The sequence below is a fragment of the Zingiber officinale genome, chromosome 1B (assembly GCF_018446385.1).
Source record: "Zingiber officinale cultivar Zhangliang chromosome 1B, Zo_v1.1, whole genome shotgun sequence".
In the NCBI taxonomy this organism is placed as follows: Eukaryota; Viridiplantae; Streptophyta; class Magnoliopsida; order Zingiberales; family Zingiberaceae; genus Zingiber; species Zingiber officinale.
The window spans coordinates 96335835-96357343 of record NC_055986.1 but is presented as its reverse complement, the minus strand read 5'-3'; the positions used below and the strand labels follow the sequence as shown (position 1 = coordinate 96357343).

General features: G+C 36.1%; 1 protein-coding gene and 1 pseudogene across 1 annotated transcript; one reads left to right on the top strand and one right to left on the bottom strand.

Moving 5' to 3' along the window:
* The first annotated feature begins 1150 nt into the window (after positions 1-1150).
* LOC121969927 (truncated FRIGIDA-like protein 1) lies at positions 1151-9107 on the top strand. The gene is made up of 3 exons (XM_042520252.1): positions 1151-2078; positions 8183-8358; positions 8443-9107. The coding sequence occupies exons 1-3, from the start codon at positions 1259-1261 to the stop codon at positions 8944-8946; spliced, it is 1500 nt and encodes a 499-aa protein (XP_042376186.1). The 5' UTR covers positions 1151-1258; the 3' UTR covers positions 8947-9107.
* On the bottom strand, positions 4198-5053 carry LOC121969934 (annotated as a pseudogene).
* Positions 9108-21509: the final 12402 nt, after the last annotated feature.

Here is a 21509-nt window from a genome sequence, read left to right as displayed (position 1 = left end):
CAGGTTGGCTTCAATTTCATGGGTCATTCGAGTTGGTAAATAATGATTCGTTTGCCAACTTGAGAATGCGGAGTCGAATCATGGAGCTATTAGAGCGTAAATCCCTGGATCCTGTACATCTCACCTCACCCACCATTTACCCGCTCGATTGTCATAATTTACCTTTTTCATGATGACTTGAGATCGAGTATGATGGGAACGCTAGAGGTGAACGATTTCAACTTTTGTGGCTTCATAATCAACGCTCTAGGATTATTGTCTTCTCATTGAAAGAGATTAATTTGCATGGTGCGCCTTAATTAGAAATTGACTTATAAATATGTGATTAATTGTACAAGTCTTTTATCATTCCATCGCCCAAAGTTGTTGGAGGAGGAAGGAGATAGAGTCGTCAATTTGGGTTAGGTCCGTCGGATGAGTCCGTCCCGCCAAATAATTTAAGCGGGTTGGTTTGAAACTTTATCAACTCAAGTCTGTCGTGGGCTGACCCGTGCGGGTCGACCCACGACGGGCTTAGGTTGGTCCGCGGGTTGAGAAATATATGTAAACTAAGTTTTATGTCATTTTATTATCTTTCTTTGTTATAATTTTGAAATAAAAATAATACTTTTCATCCAACATAAATATTTGTTTGTCCATTTATATTTAAAATATATATTTGTAGATACATTTAATTGATAAAACTTTCCGAAGTAAAACATTGAAAATATAAAATATTTTTTTTTAAAAAATTTTGATGATCCGCGAGTTGGTCTGCTAAATCCGTAACCCGCCTTGGATTAGGTTGAGTTGAAAATTTTCCAATCCGTCATATTGATGGATCAGTCCGTCCCACCCCACCTAATGATTGATCCATCATGGATCGACCCGTCCCATCATGAATTAATCCATCTCACCGCTCTATAAGGAGAGAGGGTGTTGACAGAAGGACGATTCCGATATAAAAAATATCGTTTATTTTGAGTAAAATTTATTTATTTGTTAAAAAAATAAAAATTATTGTTAAGCGGATTTTATTTTATTTTTTTTACTAAATTGACTCATACAATCATAACTAAATAAAATTGTAAAATCAACTCCAATCAAATGGGTCAGATCGGGTCGGGTCGGGTCGATTTAACTTTGGACATAAAAATTCCAACCCCTTTTCCGCTCCTTGCTCAGATCTGGAACCCTACTCAACAACATACCCCCCTGTTTTTCTTGGGTCCGGCCGCCGTCTTCCTCTCCCGACGATCTCCGCCAGCCTTCCTCCCCGATGGCCATCGCCAAGATCGAGAAGGAGATCGCAGCGATCCCAGAGAAGAAGGAGAAACTACGAAGCGCGTTCGAGGCCCTCCGGACCCACCTCTCGTCCTCTTCATTCCCCATTTCCGTTCCCGATTGGAAAGACATCGACGCCCACATCTCTTCCGTCGAAGCCACTATCCGCCGAGACTTCGAAGCCCTTCGAGCCAAGGAGGCAACTAAGCCCCCCACCGCTCTGCCGCCCCACTCTTTCGTCCCATATTCCAAAGAGAATCCCTCCACTGAGGAGCAGCCCAGTGCTGTCCCTGAGCATGAGTCGGCCCCGAGGCCGGAGCTCGCGGCCCTCTGCGCCAACATGGACGGGAAGGGCCTCGTCTCCTTTATCGTCAATCACCGCAAAGATTCGGAGTCCATTCGCTATGAGCTTACGCCTGCCATCCGATCCTCCCCGGACCCTGCCAAGCTGGTCCTCGATGCCTTGGACATGTTCTATTTCCCTTCCTCGACGGCCAAAGGTGATGCTGTCGAGAAGCTCACGACCAGGAGGACCTGCATTAACCTTCTCGAGCGCCTCATGACTATTGAGCCAAATATCGGGCCGCCATTAAGAGAGCAAGCTTTGAAGCTGGCTAGGGAGTGGAAGAAGAACCTGATAGATGAAGGCAGTGACAACGGTATGGACGTCATCGGGTTGATACAATTGATTGTTTCGTATCGGTTGGTCTCAGAGTTTACGGTGGACGGGCTCTTGGAACTACTCGTTTTGATTTGCCGCAGAAAGCAGGCTGTGCATCTCTGCAGAAGTCTGAGTCTCACCGAGTATGTTCCTGGTAAGCTGGAACCAGACATCCTTTTCTTTTTGATTAAGTGTGGCGCCATTCAGTTGAAATATACTTTTGAATTCGGATGAGTTTATCTTCATCATGCTTCCTTGTTATGCATAAATGGCATCAGGAATACTGTTTGCGTTAGGAAGAAAAAAAATCCTTTCTTACCTTTGATTTATTGTTTATGTTTGAAACATTGCTTTGCTTTAGAATGTTTCTCACTTTTTGCTTATATTAACTCATCGAATGGGATGCATTTTAATTATTTTAGACTTGCGGATTTCATTTATTATTCCTAGATCAGTGCTTACTGAGGTAGTTCTTTTTATTTGAAATTGTATTAATTTTACAAGTTCATCTTTTGTTTTCTCTGTCTATTATTTTTGATGCGATAGGCCATGTAACTATTGCTCGTTTGTCTATTCGTTATTGCCACCATGTTTTCTTTTTCAATTTCCATATTTTCTAAATACATTTATATTCAGCAACATAGTTTCGTGAGTCAAGTGCAGCAATCGTTGTCGACATATATTTTATAAATTATGATTGACAAAGTTCTTTTTGGATACACTACAGTTTAGTGTTATCGTATCTCTACTAAAATGGTTTTTCTTTTTGCGGCGGACATTTGAATAAAATGAGCATCTGACATACTTGACTGTTGCGGTTGCAATAATAATTAAATAGTAGTGTGTGTCATGAATCCCTTAGAGGTACTTCTAAGCAATACATTTGTCATAACCATTCAGTTTCCAAGTTGAAAAAGAGTGTGTTGCAGTTAGAAAGCATGATTTTCTTAACATGTAATTGAGGTTGCTTTGTACTTGTAGCTCTTTATTTTGTATGAACTTGAATTTCTATTGGTGTTGCCTTGTTGGCAAGTTATGATTCTGTTGGTAGTAATCGCATTTGTGCATTCCTTTATACCCTAAGCATCTTTTCTCATCCCGTAATATTCATAGTCTCAGGTACTGAACACACAATCTTCTCGTTTTTCCCCATTGACATCTGACATCTGACATTTTTGGTTCACATCTTTCACTGCTCATTTCTCTCTCTGTATACTTGTCTGTGTTAGTGGTTATTTAGTCTCCTAATGTGTCTGTTATAGCACAATGCTTGCACAGATACTCATCATTCATGATGATAGTGTAATTCCTAAACTCATGCTTGTAAATTTCTTGGGTATATGCTTGATGTTGTACATACAAGCATCATATGTTTCATCTGACTGAACAATACATGTCTAATTAGCTACTATTTTTGTTAACATGTTTCCTTAATTAATTGTACTTGGCCACCGTTAATTGTTTTAGCAAATAATCCTGAGGATCTCTTCTAGGTTGTGGCAAATTGTTCATTCTTGAATCTTCTAGTCATATGAATATGATGTCGGTTTGGTTTATCTAATTCATGTTGGATCAAACTTTAACTTTTGAAAATTTAGAATGGCCAGAGGTGTTTCCCTAAAAATTTATCTGTTCCAAATTTCTAAGAGTAACATATCAGCTATTCAATAATGAAAGTTATCAAAAAACGCTATGACATTCTAACTTTGACACTTTTTCTGTGATTCTAATTGCTATCTCCTTTCACATATTTTAGTCAGATTATTTAAATTTGGTTTTTTTATGTCACTGATAAAATTAACATATGTTATCTTTTACATAAATGCATTTATTTCATCCTTGGCTGATGCAATCTTTGGTAATTTGTGATGTATGCAAAATACACATGTGGTAATTCTTACAAAAACACTGAACATTGGTTTTATTCATCAAACTCGGGTTTTTAAAAATATGGAGTCAGGTAATATTCATTGTTCTATGTTGTGTTATTCCTAATTTGCTACATGATTGCTTAAGTTTTTATGTAAATATTACTATACAGACCTATAAATTGTTTGGCTTAATTAATTTGATATATTAATTATTGTAAAGCCTCTTTAAATGGGTTGCTTAGAACAATTAAATTGATATTTTGTCATACATACTCGTTTGGGGAGTACGTTCGCAAGAATGAAACTCAAAGGAATTGATGGGGGCCCGCACAAGCGGTGGAGCATGTGGTTTAATTCGATGCAAAGCAAAGAACCTTACTAGGGCTTGACATGTCATGAATCCTCTTGAAAGAGAGGGGTGCCTTTGGGAACGCGAACATAGGTGGTGCATGGATGTCGTCAGCTCGTGCCGTAAGATGTTGGGTTAAATCCCGCAATGAGCGCAACCCTCATGTTTAGTAATTGTATCCAATATGTGAAAAAGCCCCAATTGTTTTGAACTTTCTATTTTTGGAATGGGATATTTACGAAATTCCCATGAAGAGGATCAAACCTTATTCCATAATATTTCCATCAGATTCCTCTGTCTTATTCTTAGTTTATCATGATTTATGTTTCATCTTTCTTTTCCTTTTGGTTTATTTCGAGAAAGATATTGTTCGATTTTTTTTCTATTGATTCTTTTTTGTTTGAGATGTATGGATCCATGTGTCTATATAGATCCTTCTCTTGGATTAACGAAAATGTGCAAAAGCTCTATTTGCCTCTACCATTCTATGAGTCTCCTTTTTACGTATGACATCACCACTCCTTTTGGCAGCATCTGCTAATTTGGAACTTAATTTGAAAGTCATATTTCGACCCAGACGCTAATAACCAACGAATGACAAGTGTTTTTCCTTGTGTAGATCATATTTCAATAGAAACTTGATGAGTTGATCTGCCTACACGTCTTGCTTTTGCTTTTACTTTTATTGCTATATCTGGAGTTATGTTACATATTGCTTGATGTAAAATCGATAGTGGATTTGTTTCCGTTGTTTGTTTAATCTTTTTTCATGGCTCAATAGAAAATTTGATAAGCCAATGATTTTTTTCCGTGTTTCAGAATACGATTAACCAACATGTTAACTAATTGATTACGATAAATTGGAATGGATTTTGTAGATTTTTCTTTTGTGGTACCTTGACGTGACATGGGTGTGAAAGGGGTTCAAGAATTAGTTTTCTTTTTATAAGGCTAAAAATGAATTACATATTTTGGCTTGTTGACCCCATATTGTAGGGTGGATCTTGAAAGATATGAAAGACCTCCGTCCGAGTTGTACATATGACTTTCATCGAATATGTCTTTCCACATAATTCTATATGTATCTATGAGATCAAGTATGAAATTCTGTTTACTCACTTTAAATTGACTATCCGTTTTCCTTCTTTTCTTGCTAGGATTGGAAATCCTGTATTTAATATATCCATACGGTCGAGTCCTTAGGTTTCCAAAATAGTGTAATGTAAAAAGAAGTGCTTCAAATCATTGCTATTTGACTTGACATGTTTTAAAAAAGTCGAGGTATTTTGAATGTTTGTTGACACGGACAAAGTAAGGGAAAGCTTTGAAATGATTCGATATTGGACCTTGGACATATAATAGTTCCGAATCAAATCTCTTTAGAAAAAAGATTTTTGTCTCATGGTAGCCTGCTCCAGAGCCATACACTTCACATGTTTCTAGCGATTTACATAGCATCATCAAATGATACAAGTCTTGGATAAGAATCTACAATGCACTAGAACACCCTTGTTGACGATCCTTTACTTCGACAACATCCTGGGTTCCTTGAACAATGTGATATCTCACACCGGATAAATCCTTAACCCTTCCTCCTCTTATTAATACTACATAATGTAATTGTAAATTTTGGCCAATACCACGACAGTGATTTCAAATCTAGAGGTTAATCGTACTCTGGCAACTTTGCTTAAGGCAGAGTTTGGTTTTTTGGGGGTGATAATGGAAAAGTTGAAGATAAGTCACCCTTATTGTCACTCTACAGAACCATACATGAGGTTTTCACCTCATACGACTCCTCGTTCAAATCTTTTGAAATAATTGGATCCTTTTCTTAGTTTGAGAATCTCATCCCTTATTCCATCCTGCACCGAAGAGTAACTAAGACAAATTTAGTCATGTTTTCATGTTCCAATGGAACACTTACCATTTATGATCAAAGGAAAGGGGAAGATTATTCTTTTTACCAAACATATGCGATGGATCAAATCTCAATCATATAATCTTATAATAAGATAAGAACAAGAAATCTTACTCGATCAATCCCTTTACCTCTTATTTTTCGAGAATCAGATTGATCCTTTTCGAGTTTAAATTTGTTCATTTGGAATCTGGGCTTTTCGAAATAAATCAAATTGTTTTTTCGATCAAAAACAAAAAAAGCTTTATGTGAAATCTTCGGTTTTTTCCTCTTTCTCTATCCCTACCCTGTAGCATAGGGACAATATTTGAATACATACAAAAAAAGGAGACTCATAATGATCGAGGTAAATAGAGGTTTTGCACATTTTTGTTAATCCACGAGCATGATCTATATAGACACATGGATCCATATATCTTGATTGAAAAAGAATTAATAGAAAAAGAATCGGACAATATCTTTTTCAAAACAAACCAAAAGCAAAAGAAAGATGAAACATAAACCATGATCAATTAAGCCCTCTCGGGTTCTTGCTTAAGAATAAAAAAGAGGAATCTTATGGAAATATCATGGAATAAGGCTTGATCCTATGCATGGGGATTTCGTAAATATCCTATTCCAAAAATAGAAAGTTCAAAACAATTGAGACTTTTTCAGAGATTGGATGCAGTTACTAATTCATGATTTGACATATACAAAATGAAAACTTTATTCTCGATTCTACGAGAATTTTTATGAAAGCGTTTCGTTTAAGCCTCTTCCATGGAAGTTTCATTTTCCCATAACTTATCCTAATTTTTAGCCTAATTCTTCTTTTGATGATCGATTCAACCTCTGATCAAAAGGATAGACCTTTGTTTTATTTCATCTCTTCAACATGTTTAGTAATAATCATAACAACCCTATTGTTCGACGGAGAGAAGAACCTATAATTAGCTTTTTGGGAAATTTACAAACGATCAATTTCAACGAAATCTTTCAATTTCTTATTTTACTATGTTCAACTCTATGTATTCCTCTATCCGTAGAGTACATTGAATGTACAAAAATTGCTATAACAGAGTTTATGTTATTTGTATTAATAACTATTCTAGGAGGATTGTTTTTATGTGGTGCTAACGATTTAATAATTATTTTTGTAGTTTCAGAGTGTTTCAGTTTATATTCTTACCTATTGTCTGGATATACCAAGAGAGATGTACTGTAAATAGGTTGAGATGTCATGAACATATTCAAAAGAAAATGGACTAATTATAATTGGTCCAACATTGTATGAACATATTCAAAAGAACTAATATATTTTGTTCTTAGATGAGTTGAATTATCTTGAGCGAGATCAATAAAAATTCTAGCTACTGCAATAAGCTATCAATTCAATATTGCTACTTTCCCAGCAATATTGCTCCCTCCCTGCAAGGAGAAAATCTACATAGCCAACCTCAATAGTTGGGACAAAGAAGGGTAATTATAATGTTATAGCTGTTGTTGAGATAATCAAGGAATTTTTTCATGATGCACCACATATTTGTCCACAGGCTGCATTATATGCTAGCTTAATCTCTAAATGGTCTTCATGCGGTTTTTTTAAAACAGTGATAAAAGGATACTTAATAAATTAATAAAGCATAATCAAAATAGAAAAAAAAATCCAAATCCATAAAACATGGTGACACTTCAAAAATCATTTTATGTCTGCAAGCAATATTCCCTTATGCATATTGCATCCCCCTCTCATTTTCTTAATTCTTTGAACTTGGGAGTAAATTCAGCATAAACAAGATCGTCTGCTTTTATGGATCCTTGATTTCTTTATCTTGCATATATTTTGAATATTTTCTCTGCCTTGTGTTCTAAAGATGAGTTGCATACATCTCTTGCAAAAGCCAAATTGATTTGAATCTGCCTTTTTTTTATTGAAATGGAGGGCCATTGAAACATCTGTTAACTCATGAACTTTTGAGCTTAAAGAGGTTTATCAGACTGATTGCTCTCTTCTGTCTTCCCATGTTCTATTTAAAGTTTCTCGATATACAAGCTGAATGAGTTCTTTGGCTAGCTTGCAGTCCCCATGGTTTAGTACTCTACTTTCAATCTAACAACACTTTTTCTTGTGGCAGATCTAATTGAGAAACTGAACCATAAAGGGCGGCAGCTCGATTCGGTAAAGTTTGTTTATGCTTTTGATTTAGTGGATAAGTACCTGCCGGTTCCTCTATTGAAAGCCTACATAGATGAAACAAAGGCGGCTGCTCAAGATGTCAGAAAAAAGAGAAACTATTCAGCTGAATCAGAGGTATTTTCCAGATCCTCTCGTTATTCACATGATTAAGCTAACTAAAATGGGATCACTAAGCATTGTAAATATATACTGCAACAGAATATAGCCATCTCAAAGCAACTCGGTGCATTGAAATCCGTAGTCAAAGCGATTGAAGAGTATAACCTTGAGAACCAATATCCACGTGAAGAGCTTGACAAGCAGATTGTAGAATTGGAGAAACAGAAAGAATCAAAGCAGAAAGAATCAAAGAAGCGGACTTCAGCTGCCGCTCTGAAGAACGCCGGTGCTGCTTCACACTCGAAAGTTCAGAACCAGCAGAAACCGAATAAGCGTTCACGGCCATCCACTACCACATTGACACCCAACACTGTGGCCGAGCAGACCTTGCCTCCAGGAAGGTCATTGCCAGGACCTCACGGCATGATTCCTGGACATCCCGGGTCTTATCTTCATCTACCAGAGGCTGCAGGTTTTATCGCTCCTGGCGATTTCTATGAGCGCCCAATTCATTACGGTGGCTATCCCAGGGTAGCAACCATACCTCCCCCATACGTACCATCGCAGCATCCACCGCCGTATGGCCCTTATTTTTATCCTTGATGAGAAGCTCTTTCTCTGAGCCACACTGGCGATGCTGTTCCTTGAGGTTTTGTAAATACAATGAACATGGACTGTTTTGACGGAATCACTCAGTGGCTTTAGCATCACAACTCATGTCAGTTTTCTTATTACAATGATAAACTTTTTAGAAGTTAAATTTATGCAGTGTGACTTCCTAACAATGTCTGCCTTGTTCATGAGCAAGTTGTGTTATTCTTATTAATATAAAATCATTCAAGTAAATATAAAATTTATCATTTGTTAAAAGAAATATTCTCTATAACGGGAATTAGAGAAACTACTGGAACTACTTGTGACATATTATTTTCGTATTTTATTTTGTTAATAGGTGTTTCGTGTTTAAGATTGTCACCCTTTTGCATTGTGGTTTTGTATGTAAAAAGGAATTCATCTTTTGTTGTTTTTCAGTGATGACAAAAAAGCTGCTTCTTTTTTTACTGAATAAAACTACAATTGTGTTGTTCCTTGGATATAAATGAAAAGTGTGCCTCTCATTTTATATACTTCTTTTACCCTTCTTCAACTTAGTGTGCCTCTCATTATCGTCATTCCTAATTTGGAATATCATTTCAATAGAAATCAATCCTATTTCTTCTGTATTTTAATTAAATCATAATTTATTAAAGATTGACTAAGTTTGGTCTTAATTTTACTTAACTCTATTTAATAATTCTAATAAATTTAACTCAGACTTACAACTTAATTAAACCTAACTCAACTTTAATCAATAATCTGTTTAAGTTAAACTTAATTAACACTTAATATTAAAATTAATAATTTCAGTAGTCAATTAACTCAATCAATTAATACAAAATTTAGATTATTTTAATCAAATAAGTATTGAGTTAGTAACAAATTAATTATTATTGAGTTAATAATAAATTTCTTATCTTAATCCAAGAATAATTGATTAATGATGAAGCTTATCTTAATAAATCCCTTAGATACTTAGGTAAACATTCTTGTATTTAACAAAATAATCAGGAGGAATTAGCTTAAGGGAGAGGAAGGGTTGAAAATTCTTCCAAATAGTTTTAAAACAAAAAAACAATTTTGAAAAATCTTTAGTCTTTGAAAACCCTCATAAATATTTTGAAAATACTCCTTGAAAATATTATTAAACTATTAATTTGGATCTAATCCTAAGAGACTAAGACATTTAAGGACCAATTTTAAATAAACATTATTTTGACATAATCTCAAATTTAGGGGGAGGTAGTATTTTGAGTAAGTTAAATAAATCCAAACCTTAGTATCAAATTAAGGGGGATAATCAATTTAAGAGGGACAACTACTTGAAAAACTCATGTTTAATACTTAAAATATATTTTACTTTAAAATCTCTTTAGGAAAGCTATTTGAAAAATACTTAAAAACTTAGTTTTATTCAAATGTTATTTCAAAAATCATGTTTTTTCAAATTTGTGAAAAATACTAGCAAAGCGTTTTGAAAAATATTAGCAAAAATCTTTATAAAAAGTATTTTGAAAACCATCTTCACTTTGCTTGAAAGGATTAATAAATTAATAAATTTAGAAAATATTTTTTTTATTCAAAAATCTATTTTTGAAAAAGATTATCACATATTTTGAAAAATTATTTTAAAAACTGATTCAATTTTTCCAAACTGCTTTAACACAATTTGAAATATTGCAGCAGTTAGTATTTTGACTTTTGTTTTGACAAACCTTAACTTTCAATCTTTTAAAGTTTCTTTTAGAGAACTTAGCATTTTCAATTTTTTTTTTTGAAAAACTTTAAAGTTTCTAATGTTAATAGGTTTTATAATATTTTCAACGTTATTAACCTTGTGAAAATGCTACTTTATTTTGAAAGATATCTTTAATTTTTTTAAAAAAATCTATTTTCCAAGTTGTCTTGAAAACACTTTGAAAAAGTTTTTGAAAAAGTTGTTTTAAAACTAACTTTTCATCTTTGAGATTTTTTTCTTTATCATTGTGGAATGCTATGTGATTTCAAAACTATTTAAAGTTTTGAACATATGTCATAAAATATTTTTTAAAAAAACTTTTATGGTTATAACATTTTTTCCTCCCTCGAGTAATCTTGAAAATTATTTTGTCAACATTTTTTACTTTGTTTACTTTCGCTAGCACATTTTTTTACTTCAATATCTGTTCATGTTTTTTTTATGAATGCCAAAAAGGGGAGGGTTAAGGGGTTATATGTTGAAATAAATCGAAATCTAAATATCTTAATGTTGGATCAATACACACGTGAAAGGGGGGGATCACGTGACTTTTGAAAACTTTTCTTTTCGATTTTAAAATCAAAGTAGAGTATACAGCGGAAAAGAAAACCACAAAAAGCAAGCACGAGAAGACACGAACAGTTTACTTGATTTAAAGCTTTTGGCGACTCCTAATCCAAGACCCAGGTCCCGCGGATCTATCGAAGGGTAATCCACTAAAAGCCTCTTCCGATACCTCCAAAAGAGAAAATCGAGTACAAAGAAAATTGAACAAGTGCAACACACTGCACTTGTTCTTTTGCAGTAATTAATTAAAAAAAATACCGACACTTTAAAGATCTAAGTGGGAGTGCTCGTGTCGATGTCGGTCTACCTGCCATGATTAGAAGTCCTTGGAGCAGTCGTCGAGCATAGCAGCTTTGCAGTGGAGTCATAGCTAGAGCCCGGAGTAATCATAACCTCAAAGGAACACATAGTAGCTTGTATGGTAGTTGTTGAAGGATGCTTGGTCGAGTCTGCCTTATATAGGCTATGGAAGGCGCCTTCCATAGCCATGGAAGGCGCCTCTAATGAAGCAAGTTTGATCCCGAATAGTCTGGCACCTATCCGCTACGAGGTCAAAACTTCATCTTGGGGAAGGCGCCTTCCATAGCCATGGAAGTGCCTTTTATGAACAGTACGAAGGCGCCTTCACTGCTTGAAGGCGCCTTTGAACACTGTTCATTCAAAGGTAATTTTCTCCCCTGCAAGACAATGTTAGTCCAGAAATACTCTATAAAATAAGTATTAGGACAATTTAATAATAGTACAGGGTAGTAATTAGTTCCTGTCCTCCCAGGACCAGAAATTAGTCAAGATCTCAGCTTAGAGATCCCAAATGGACCTAAACTAAATCGACGCCTACTGTCCCTCCAATCGGGACGCGTCCTCACTTAGTCACTCTCCTCTAGTGACTTACCTTAACTTACCAGTTTGCCAAACATCTTATTAACCCGTCGACCTATCTGGACTTTGTGCCAGCTATCCGGTCGGCCCGTCGACGTAGCTAGACTTCTTACCAGATATCCGGTCAGCCCATCGACATGTCTGGACTTCGTACCAGCTATCTGGTCGGCTCGTCGATGTAGCTGGACTTCTTGCCAGATATCCGGTCAGCCCATCAACCTATCTAAACTTTGTACCAGCTATTTGGTCAGTCCGTCGACCTAGCTGAATTTCGTATCAACTATCCGGTCGGTCCGTCGACCTAGCTAGATTTAGTACCAGCTATCCGTTCGGCCCGTTGACTTAACTGGATTTCCTGCACACTTAATCAAGTGGTTAGATCACAACAAAGCCTAACTTAACTTACTTGTCATTCATCAAAACCTGAGTTAGACTGTTAGTTTAAAACTGCACCAACAATCTCCCCCTTTTTGATGCAATGACAACCTGGGTTAAGTTAGGAAAAAATATAAAAATAGACAAATAGTATGGTTTAAGTTATTCGGATTTTGATTTGGTTCGTTCAGAGTTTGCTAACTTAATCAACCGAACCCCCTAACCTCTCCTTTGGCATTCATCAAAAAACATGAATAGATATTTAAGCAAAAAATTGTTCTAGGGAAAGTAAACAGGAGAAATTTTTACAATAACAAAATTCTCAGGATTACTTGAGGGAGGAAAAAAATGCTATAGCCATAAAAGCTTTAAAAAATATTTTATGACATATGTTAAAAGATAGTTTTAAAATCACTTAACATTTCAAAAATGATAAAGAAAACAACTTATTAAAAAATTCAAAGTTAAAAAATAAGTTTTGAAAAGACCCTGTTCAAAACTTTTTCAAAGTTTTTTGTTGAAATTGTTTTAAAGTAGTTTAACAAAATTAAAATAATTTTTCAAGACATGTAATAATTTTTAAAATGTTTTTTTTTTAAAAAAAAATGGAATGTTTTCAAAATTTTGTTGACTTATTTGTCCTCCCCCTGAACTTGATATTTGTTTTTAAAATAATCAAATCAACTATAAATTGTTCTTAACTATCTAACCGTTAGTTACTAACTGGTTATCAAAAGATAGTAATGTTCACTTGGTTAGCCAGGTTAAGTTTTTTTCTCCAATTAGTGTTTGACTGACTTGGATTACTTAACCCAATCACTATAAATTTAGTATTTAATGCCCAGACTTATGTTGATGTACTGATATAAGCATCTTAAGTCCAGACAAGCTGCCTATGCATCTCACCCCTTTTCTAAGTTTGGCAATCACAAGCAAAGTAGTTCTAGTATGTTGGTGAAATGCTCAAGTTTTAAATCTATATGAATATGCATTCTATGGATTCGATCTATGCTAAGGCTAAAATTTATTTTGAAATTTATAAAAATAAGAGCATTTTAAGAAAATATTAAATAAATAATTTTGCCCTAGAATTTTTGAAATGTTGAAAATAATATTGAAAATAATATTGAAAATATTGGTCTAGTCTATTAAACACATTCCTAATTTAACAATCAAACTGAAAAAAACACTTAACTGAAAATAGTAAGTCAAGTCATATACAATGCATAATAATGTACATGATCAGGTTCGATCATCATCAGCAGGTGGTGGTAGGGGTCGCTCAAGAGTGCGCAGAGCCTGAAGAATTTGCTCGAATTTGGTGGTCATGTCGTCTTGGAGGGAAGTAAATATGGTGATCATCTCCCCCTGGAATGTACTGAATCCATCCAAGACTGATTGCCAAAGCTGCGCAGAGGACTCCTTAAGTCGAGCGAGTCGATCCTCGACAGATAGAGAAGTCGAGATTTGAGTCGAGGTTAAAGGCTAGTCCAAAGTCGGAGCATACCCAAACATCTCCTCAGCCGTAAACTCTGGCTAATCCTCTCCCTCGGCTAGAATTGGTGGAAAGGCATCCTCGACCTCAACTGGTATGTTTGGCTATGACCCACCTCTCCAGGCTAGAACCCCATGAGTAGTGATATCTATATGCACTAGGACTAGTTGACGCTGACCAAACTCGTCATATGCACTAAGGGAGCTAGACATACCCTGGGTCATATCTACTCCTATGGTCGAAAATATGTATGTCATGACGTGACAATAGGGCATATGAACCTGACGCCTAGTGACGAGACTGGATGCATGTATGATGTTATAAAATATATGTAATGCAATGTCAATATCTAGATGCTGACAAAGGGCATACAAAAAGGAGTGGGAAGGTCGCATCATTGCAACGTCGTGAGATATGATCGGCAGAATGCATGTGGTCAGGACTCGATATAGGATATAGTCTTGGACCCTAAGGGAGAGTGACCTAAAGTCAGTCACTGTAGGTAGTCTCTCCTCCCCCAAAAAATACATATAGATAGAATCTAATGTAATATGGGAATAGGGCTTGCCAAATGGCAGATTCCTACTAGGGTAACACAAAAATATGCATACTGACCTCCTAAGTCCTAAACTATCATATAATAAGATAGGGGAAAAGTGAAAATCCTTTCAACCAACTCTGGTGGAGTAGGTCAGGTCATCTATCTTTTCTAGGTTGTTATAGAACTGATTACACAAATTGAGATTTACTGCATGGCTGCAATAAACCAGTTTATCTAACTAGTAATACTCAATGACCTGTATGATGGGGGTGCAATACTGGGTAAAAAAGGTCCTATTCAAGTACTTAGATTTCAATGGAACATATGTATGCTGTAAAAAGGACACCGTAAGTTGCTCAGTAGGGAATCTAGCATTAGTAGATGGAGTATTGCTAGGCCTAGGGGAACATATAATCTTTTCCTAATTTTATACACATATAAGCATAAAGATACAAACAAAATGTATATAAACTAAGTATTAAAGGGATATATTAAAGTAAGATATACCTAGAAGGCATCTTTAAGGTTTTGGGGATGAAAGAGTGAAGAAACTATAGTTGGAAGGCGTCTTGTCGCAGTTGAAAATGCATACAGAGATCGTCTTTGTTTGCTGGAAAAATGCTCTTCGAAGGCGCCTTCCAACTTCATGGAAGGCCCCTTCCATAGCTTATGGAAGGAGCCTTCAAGTGGCTAAAGGCGCCTTCCACCGCTTAGGTGGGAATTTTCCCGCTTCTCCTGAGGGCGCCTCCGACAATTTTAATTTTTAAATTTTTAAATTTTTAAATTTTAAGTTTAAGTTAGGTTTAATTTTAATTTAAAGTTTAATTTTAAATTATAATTATAATTATAATTATAATTATAAGTTTAATTTTAATTTAAAATTTAATTTTAGGTTTTAATATGAGTTTAATTTTAATTTTAAATGTTAAATTTTTAGTTTCTAGGTCATCTCATCCTATCTATATTTTCGATCAGGAAATCCTATGATTTTGTGAGATAAACATATTTTCATCCTATCTCATCTTAATTAAGTTCAATTTTAGGGTTGAGTTTAACTTTATGTTAGATTCAACTTTAGCTTTGGGTTCAACAAATAAGTATTTTTTGGATAAACTTCTAGGCTATGGTGAGTCACTTGGACATCATTAGAGTAACCATGGTTTCGAGGTTTTCCAAATAGTCCTTGTAACGCCCACCCCTCAACTACTACTAAAGAAGGGACGAGGTCACTTACTTAAAACATACATACATGTATATGCATATGAAATCATGGAAGCGGAAGTGGGTTGTCTAAAATTTAATTTGATCATATGCATATGAACTAAACATGACATGTGAACCATATAATCATATAACATAGTAAACATGCTTAACATACTAATCCTTCAAACATAACATGTAACTTGATTTATCATCAACTACTTAAAACATGATTCATGATATCATAAGCATACCAACATGAAACAATAAAACATAAGAGCATAATCTATCCATGCTAGTTCAAGTAGTTATTAAGCATATAGTTAAACGTGGTTCACATAAAAGGTCAAGACATATATATAAGTTCTGAAACACAAAGGGATCTATTCCACCATGCCACTTCCACACATATTCTTACCCTTCCTGCTGCTCATTTTAGTTTAGCCATTCTTTTCCTTTTTTTGCAATACAAGGAAACATAAACTATAAGCACATAGGCTCAGTAAGTTCCTTTTTCCTACTCACAAAAACCATAACTCATGCATAAACATAAAATCATATCATATCATGTGAGAGCATAAACATAAAATCATATCATATCATGTGAGAGCATAAACATAAAATAGTAACATAGCATGTGAGAGCATAAACATAAAATCATATCATATCATGTGAGAGCATAAACATAAAATAGTAACACAACATGTGAGAGCATAAACATAAAGTAGTAACATAGCATGTGAGAGCATAAACATAAAGTAGTAACATGATCATATAAATATCATAGACATATTTTCAAGAGCATCTTAAATTAACATAAGGAAACCATATAACATGAACTTGTAGATGCAAGATGTTCTTTTGAAAACATGTATCATGAAATGAATATATGCAAGATGTCCTTTTGAAAACATATATCATATACATACTTAAACATAATCTCAACATGAGGGCCCGGCTTGTACCACATACATACATAAATGCGCGCATCCTAAATAGATCCAAGGTAGCTAATCTTGAACCTACTAGGAACTAGGCCCGTTTCATAGACCATCGACCTAGGGGCAACTTAGGAGCCCATCCCTTTTACTAGGCCCGTTTCATAGACCATCGACCTAGGGGCGCTTATGGAGCCCACCCTTGGTACAAGCCATACAAAAGTAAAATAACATATCATGTTTCTTATCATATCATACATATCATGTTCTTGTCATATCATGACATATTATGTTCTTGTCATATCATGAAGAGTGCTCTTGATCCCAACTTAAGGGAAGCATCTCTCAGATTTTTCATCTTACATAAGCCTTTCATAAACATATCATGTTCTTGTCATATCATGTAACATAGCATGTTCTTGTCATATCATGAAACATAGCATGTTCTTGTCATATAATGAAACATAGCATATTCTTGTCATATCATAAAGCATAGCATGTTCTTAGCATATCATGAAGCATAGCACATTCTTATCATATCATGAAGCATAACATGTTCTTGCCATATAAAGCATATCATTTTCATACATAGTTAGGGGTTTTGAACTTTCTACAAACCCTAAATCATACTTGGCCGAAACATATAAGCATGGTCATAGGGTTCTCAAGCAACATATAAGCATGAAATCAATGTACTAAGTTCTCATAATTCTTAACATGACATGTGAAGCCTTTAGAAAACCCTAGGTAGCTCCTTAACCTCATCGTTCTTGTCTTGGCCGAAACTTGTGAGCATGGTTCTAGTTTTCTTTTAGCCACTTTAGGCATGAAACTTTTACACCATACATAGCATAGCAAGTGAGACCTTTAGTAAACATAAGTGAGGTTCTAACCTTAATGTTCAACCTTGGCCGGAACATCAAAAAGCATGGTTCTAAATTTTTCAATGCAACATAAAGCATGGAATTTAACCTAACATTGTATAGGAACTCATACATCATGAGAAAGCATAAACAAACATAATTTAGGTCTAAAAACTTTCTCTAAGCCTTTATATTTTCTTTGGCCGAAACCTAAAGAGCATGTTCTTAAGTTTCTAAGCAACATATCACATGGAAAACTTTATACTAACATCATATAAGGGATTACATGTCATGAGGACTAATAATCAAGCATAGTTGAGGTCTTAAACTTCCTCTAATCTCTTTATCCCTTCTTGGCCGAAACCCTAAAGCATGTTCTTAAATTTCTAAGCAACATAAAACATGGAAACTTATATTAACATCATATGATAGATTACATATCATGAGGACCAATAACCAAGCATAGTTGAGGCCTTAAACTTCCTCTAATCTCTTTATCCCTTCTTGGCCGAAACCCTAAAAGCATGTTCTTAAATTTCTAAGCAACATATAACATGAAAACTTTATATTAACATCATATGATAGATTACATATCATGAGGACCAATAACCAAGCCTAGTTGAGGTCTTAAACTTCCTCTAATCGCTTTATCCCTTCTTGGCCGAAACCCTAAAAGCATGTTCTTAAATTTCTAAGCAACATATAACATGAAAACTTTATACTAACATCATATGATAGATTACATATCATGAGGACCAATAACCAAGCATAGTTGAGGTCTTAAACTTCCTCTAATCTCTTTATCCCTTCTTGGCCGAAACCCTAAAAGCATGTTCTTAAATTTCTAAGCAACATATAACATGAAAACTTTATATTAACATCATATGATAGATTACATATCATGAGGACCAATAACCAAGCATAGTTGAGGCCTTAAACTTCCTCTAAAGCTTTTATTCCTTCTTGGCCGAACCATACAATAACCTAATCCTAGATTTTTTTTTAACATTATAAACACATGAAAACATTTGGAACTACTTGTACTGCAGGTGAGGAGGATACTTACTTCCTCTCGCTTGATTTCCTAAGAGAATACCCTTGCTTGTGGAGCTTTTCCTAGAGAGAAATCCTTGGCTTGAATTCGGCAAAGATGAAGAGGAGAGAGTTTAGGTTTCGGTGGAGAGGAGGAGGGAGGAGGAAGAGAGAGAAAAAAAATGGAGTTTTCCTTCCCATTTTCTTATTTATTCTTAATGAAGGAAGAAGGCAAAACCAACTTCTCATTGGAAGAAGAAGAAAAAAACTTGAACTTTTCCTTCTTAGTGAAGAGAGCCTTCACTTTCCTTACCTTTAACTATCTTGTCCCTTTCCTTCCTAACAGCACACCCCTACTGGGGCTACTGGTTATTACATTCATGCATCTAACAAGAGGTCCAAGGTTCAAACCTTGGTCATGCCTCTTTTTGGTTCTATTTTTCTTTTATTTTTGGAAATATTCACATAAGGCCTATTCTAATCATGCATCAATTCTCATAAAATGACTTAGGGATCCTATGGGTGTTACAATCCCCCATACCTCATAAAAGTTCATCCTCGAACTTAAAATAGCTTTGGGTACTTTTGTTTCATACCGTCCCATAACTAGGGTGGCTTAGGACTTCCTGCTGAGTGCATCGACTACTTTGTTCGCCTTTCCCGGAGGGTAGAAAATCTCGCAGTCATAGTCCTTGACTAGCTCGAGCCATCTGCGTTGTCTCATGTTTAGGTCCTTCTGTGTGAAGAAATATTTCAGACTCTGGTGGTCTGTATAAATCCTACACTGAGCTCCATATAGATAATGCCTCCATATTTTGAGAGCAAAGACCACAGCTGCTAGCTCCAGATCATGAGTGAGATAATTTCTTTCATGTTCCTTGAGTTGCCTAAAGGCATAGGCAATGACCTTGCCGTTCTGCATGAGTACAGCTCCGAGTCCTAATCTGGAAGCGTCATTGTACATATCGAACCCTTCGTTACCTTCCGGAAGAGTGAGAATTGGAGCACTGGTCAGTCTCCTTTTCAATTCTGTGAAACTCTTCTCGCAATCGTGTGTCCATTCGTACTTCTTGTTCTTCCTGGTGAGAGCTATCATAGGGGCTGCAATTCTAGAGAAACCCTCTACGAACTTCCGGTAATAGCCTGCTAGCTCGAGAAAACTTCTGATCTCACTGGCATTCTTTGGCCTGTTCCAGTTACTCACAGCTTCAATCTTGATTGGGTCTACCATCACTCTGTCTTTGGAGATAACATGACCCAAAAATGATACTCGATCGAGCCAGAACTTGCATTTGGAAAATTTCGCATACAGCTGCTTCTCTTGAAGAATCCGTAAAACTATGTTCAGGTGTCCGGCATGCTCTGCTTAGGTTCTCGAATAGATGAGGATATCGTCGATGAAGACGATCACAAATTTGTCGAGAAATGCTAAGAATACCCGATTCATCAGGTCCATAAACAAAGCAGGAGCGTTCGTCACTCCGAAGGGCATTACTACGAACTCAAAATGTCCGTACCTTGTTCGGAAAGCCGTCTTCGGTATATCATCCTGTTTCACTTTTACTTGATGATAGCCAGACCTCAAGTCAATCTTAGAGAAGATGGTGGCACCCTTTAACTGGTCAAACAGGTCGTCAATCCGTGGTAGAGGGTACCGGTTATTGATCATTACTTTGTTTAGCGCTCGGTAGTCTATGCACATTCGCATAGACCCATCTTTCTTTTTCACAAACAGTACTGGAGCTCCCCATTGAAAGTGACTAGGGCGGATAAGTCCCTTGTCGAGTAACTCCCGTAGCTGTTCCTGAAGTTCCTTCAATTCAGCTAGCGCCATACGATATGGTGCTTTAGAGATCGGTTTAGTACCAGGGATCACTTTAATCTCAAATTCAATTTCTCTATCAGGGGCCAACCCTGGTAGTTCATCGGGGAATACTTCTGGGTAGTTGCATACAATTCTAACATCTTCCAGCTTTTGGTCCTCCGCTTGGCTTGTATCAACCACATGTGCCAGAAACCCAGTGCATCCGCTGTCTAACATCTTCTGTGCTTTTAAGGCTGATAAGAATTTCTTAGCTTCTTTCCTTGGCTCTCTGATAAATTCAAATATCGGTTCTGATTCAGGCCAGAAAACCATTTTTCTATTACGACACTCAATCGAAGTACCGTACTTGCTCAGGAAATCCATGCCTAATATAATATCATAATCCCGCATGTCAAGCACTATCAGATCACAGTAGAGTTCTCTGTCTGCGATTCTGATGGGTGCGACTCGCAGCATATGAGTAGATGACATCACTTCTCTCGAAGGTAGGGTCGTTAAGAACTTGCGATCTAAGGTTTGCAGTGGCATGTCTATCTTCCTTGTGAAAGGTGTAGAGACGAACGAGTGCATTACCCCAGTATCAAATAATACCGTAGCATGCTGACTGAAAATAAATATTTGACCTGTGATAACGATAAAAGCATTCGCCACATCTTCCTTGGTGAGGGAGAAGATCCTGGCATTCATCGTAACTGGCGGAGCTTCCAGTCTCCCTTGGCTTATCAAAGTCCCTTCTATAGCAGCTTGCATCTAGTGTAGCTGTGGGGGAGCACCTCTATTCTGGACATACTGTTGCGGAGGTATCTGAATCTGGGTAGGACAGTTTCTGGCCATATGTCCTTCCAATCCATAGTTGTAGCACCTATTTGTGCCTATACGACATATTCCTGGATGCTTCTTTCCACATGTGGTACACTGAGGGAACGTAGGTTGCTTGCTTGCTGGACCACCCTTAGAGTCGTTCCATTGCTTTCTCTTGCCACTGTGGTTTCCTTTCCAGCTGGTTCTGGTGCTTTGAGATTTCTACCCTCATGACTGGGCTTGACTCTTGCCCTCATTCAGTGCCTTCAGATAGTGTTCGATGATCAGGGCACTGCTGATTAGCTCTTCGGCAGT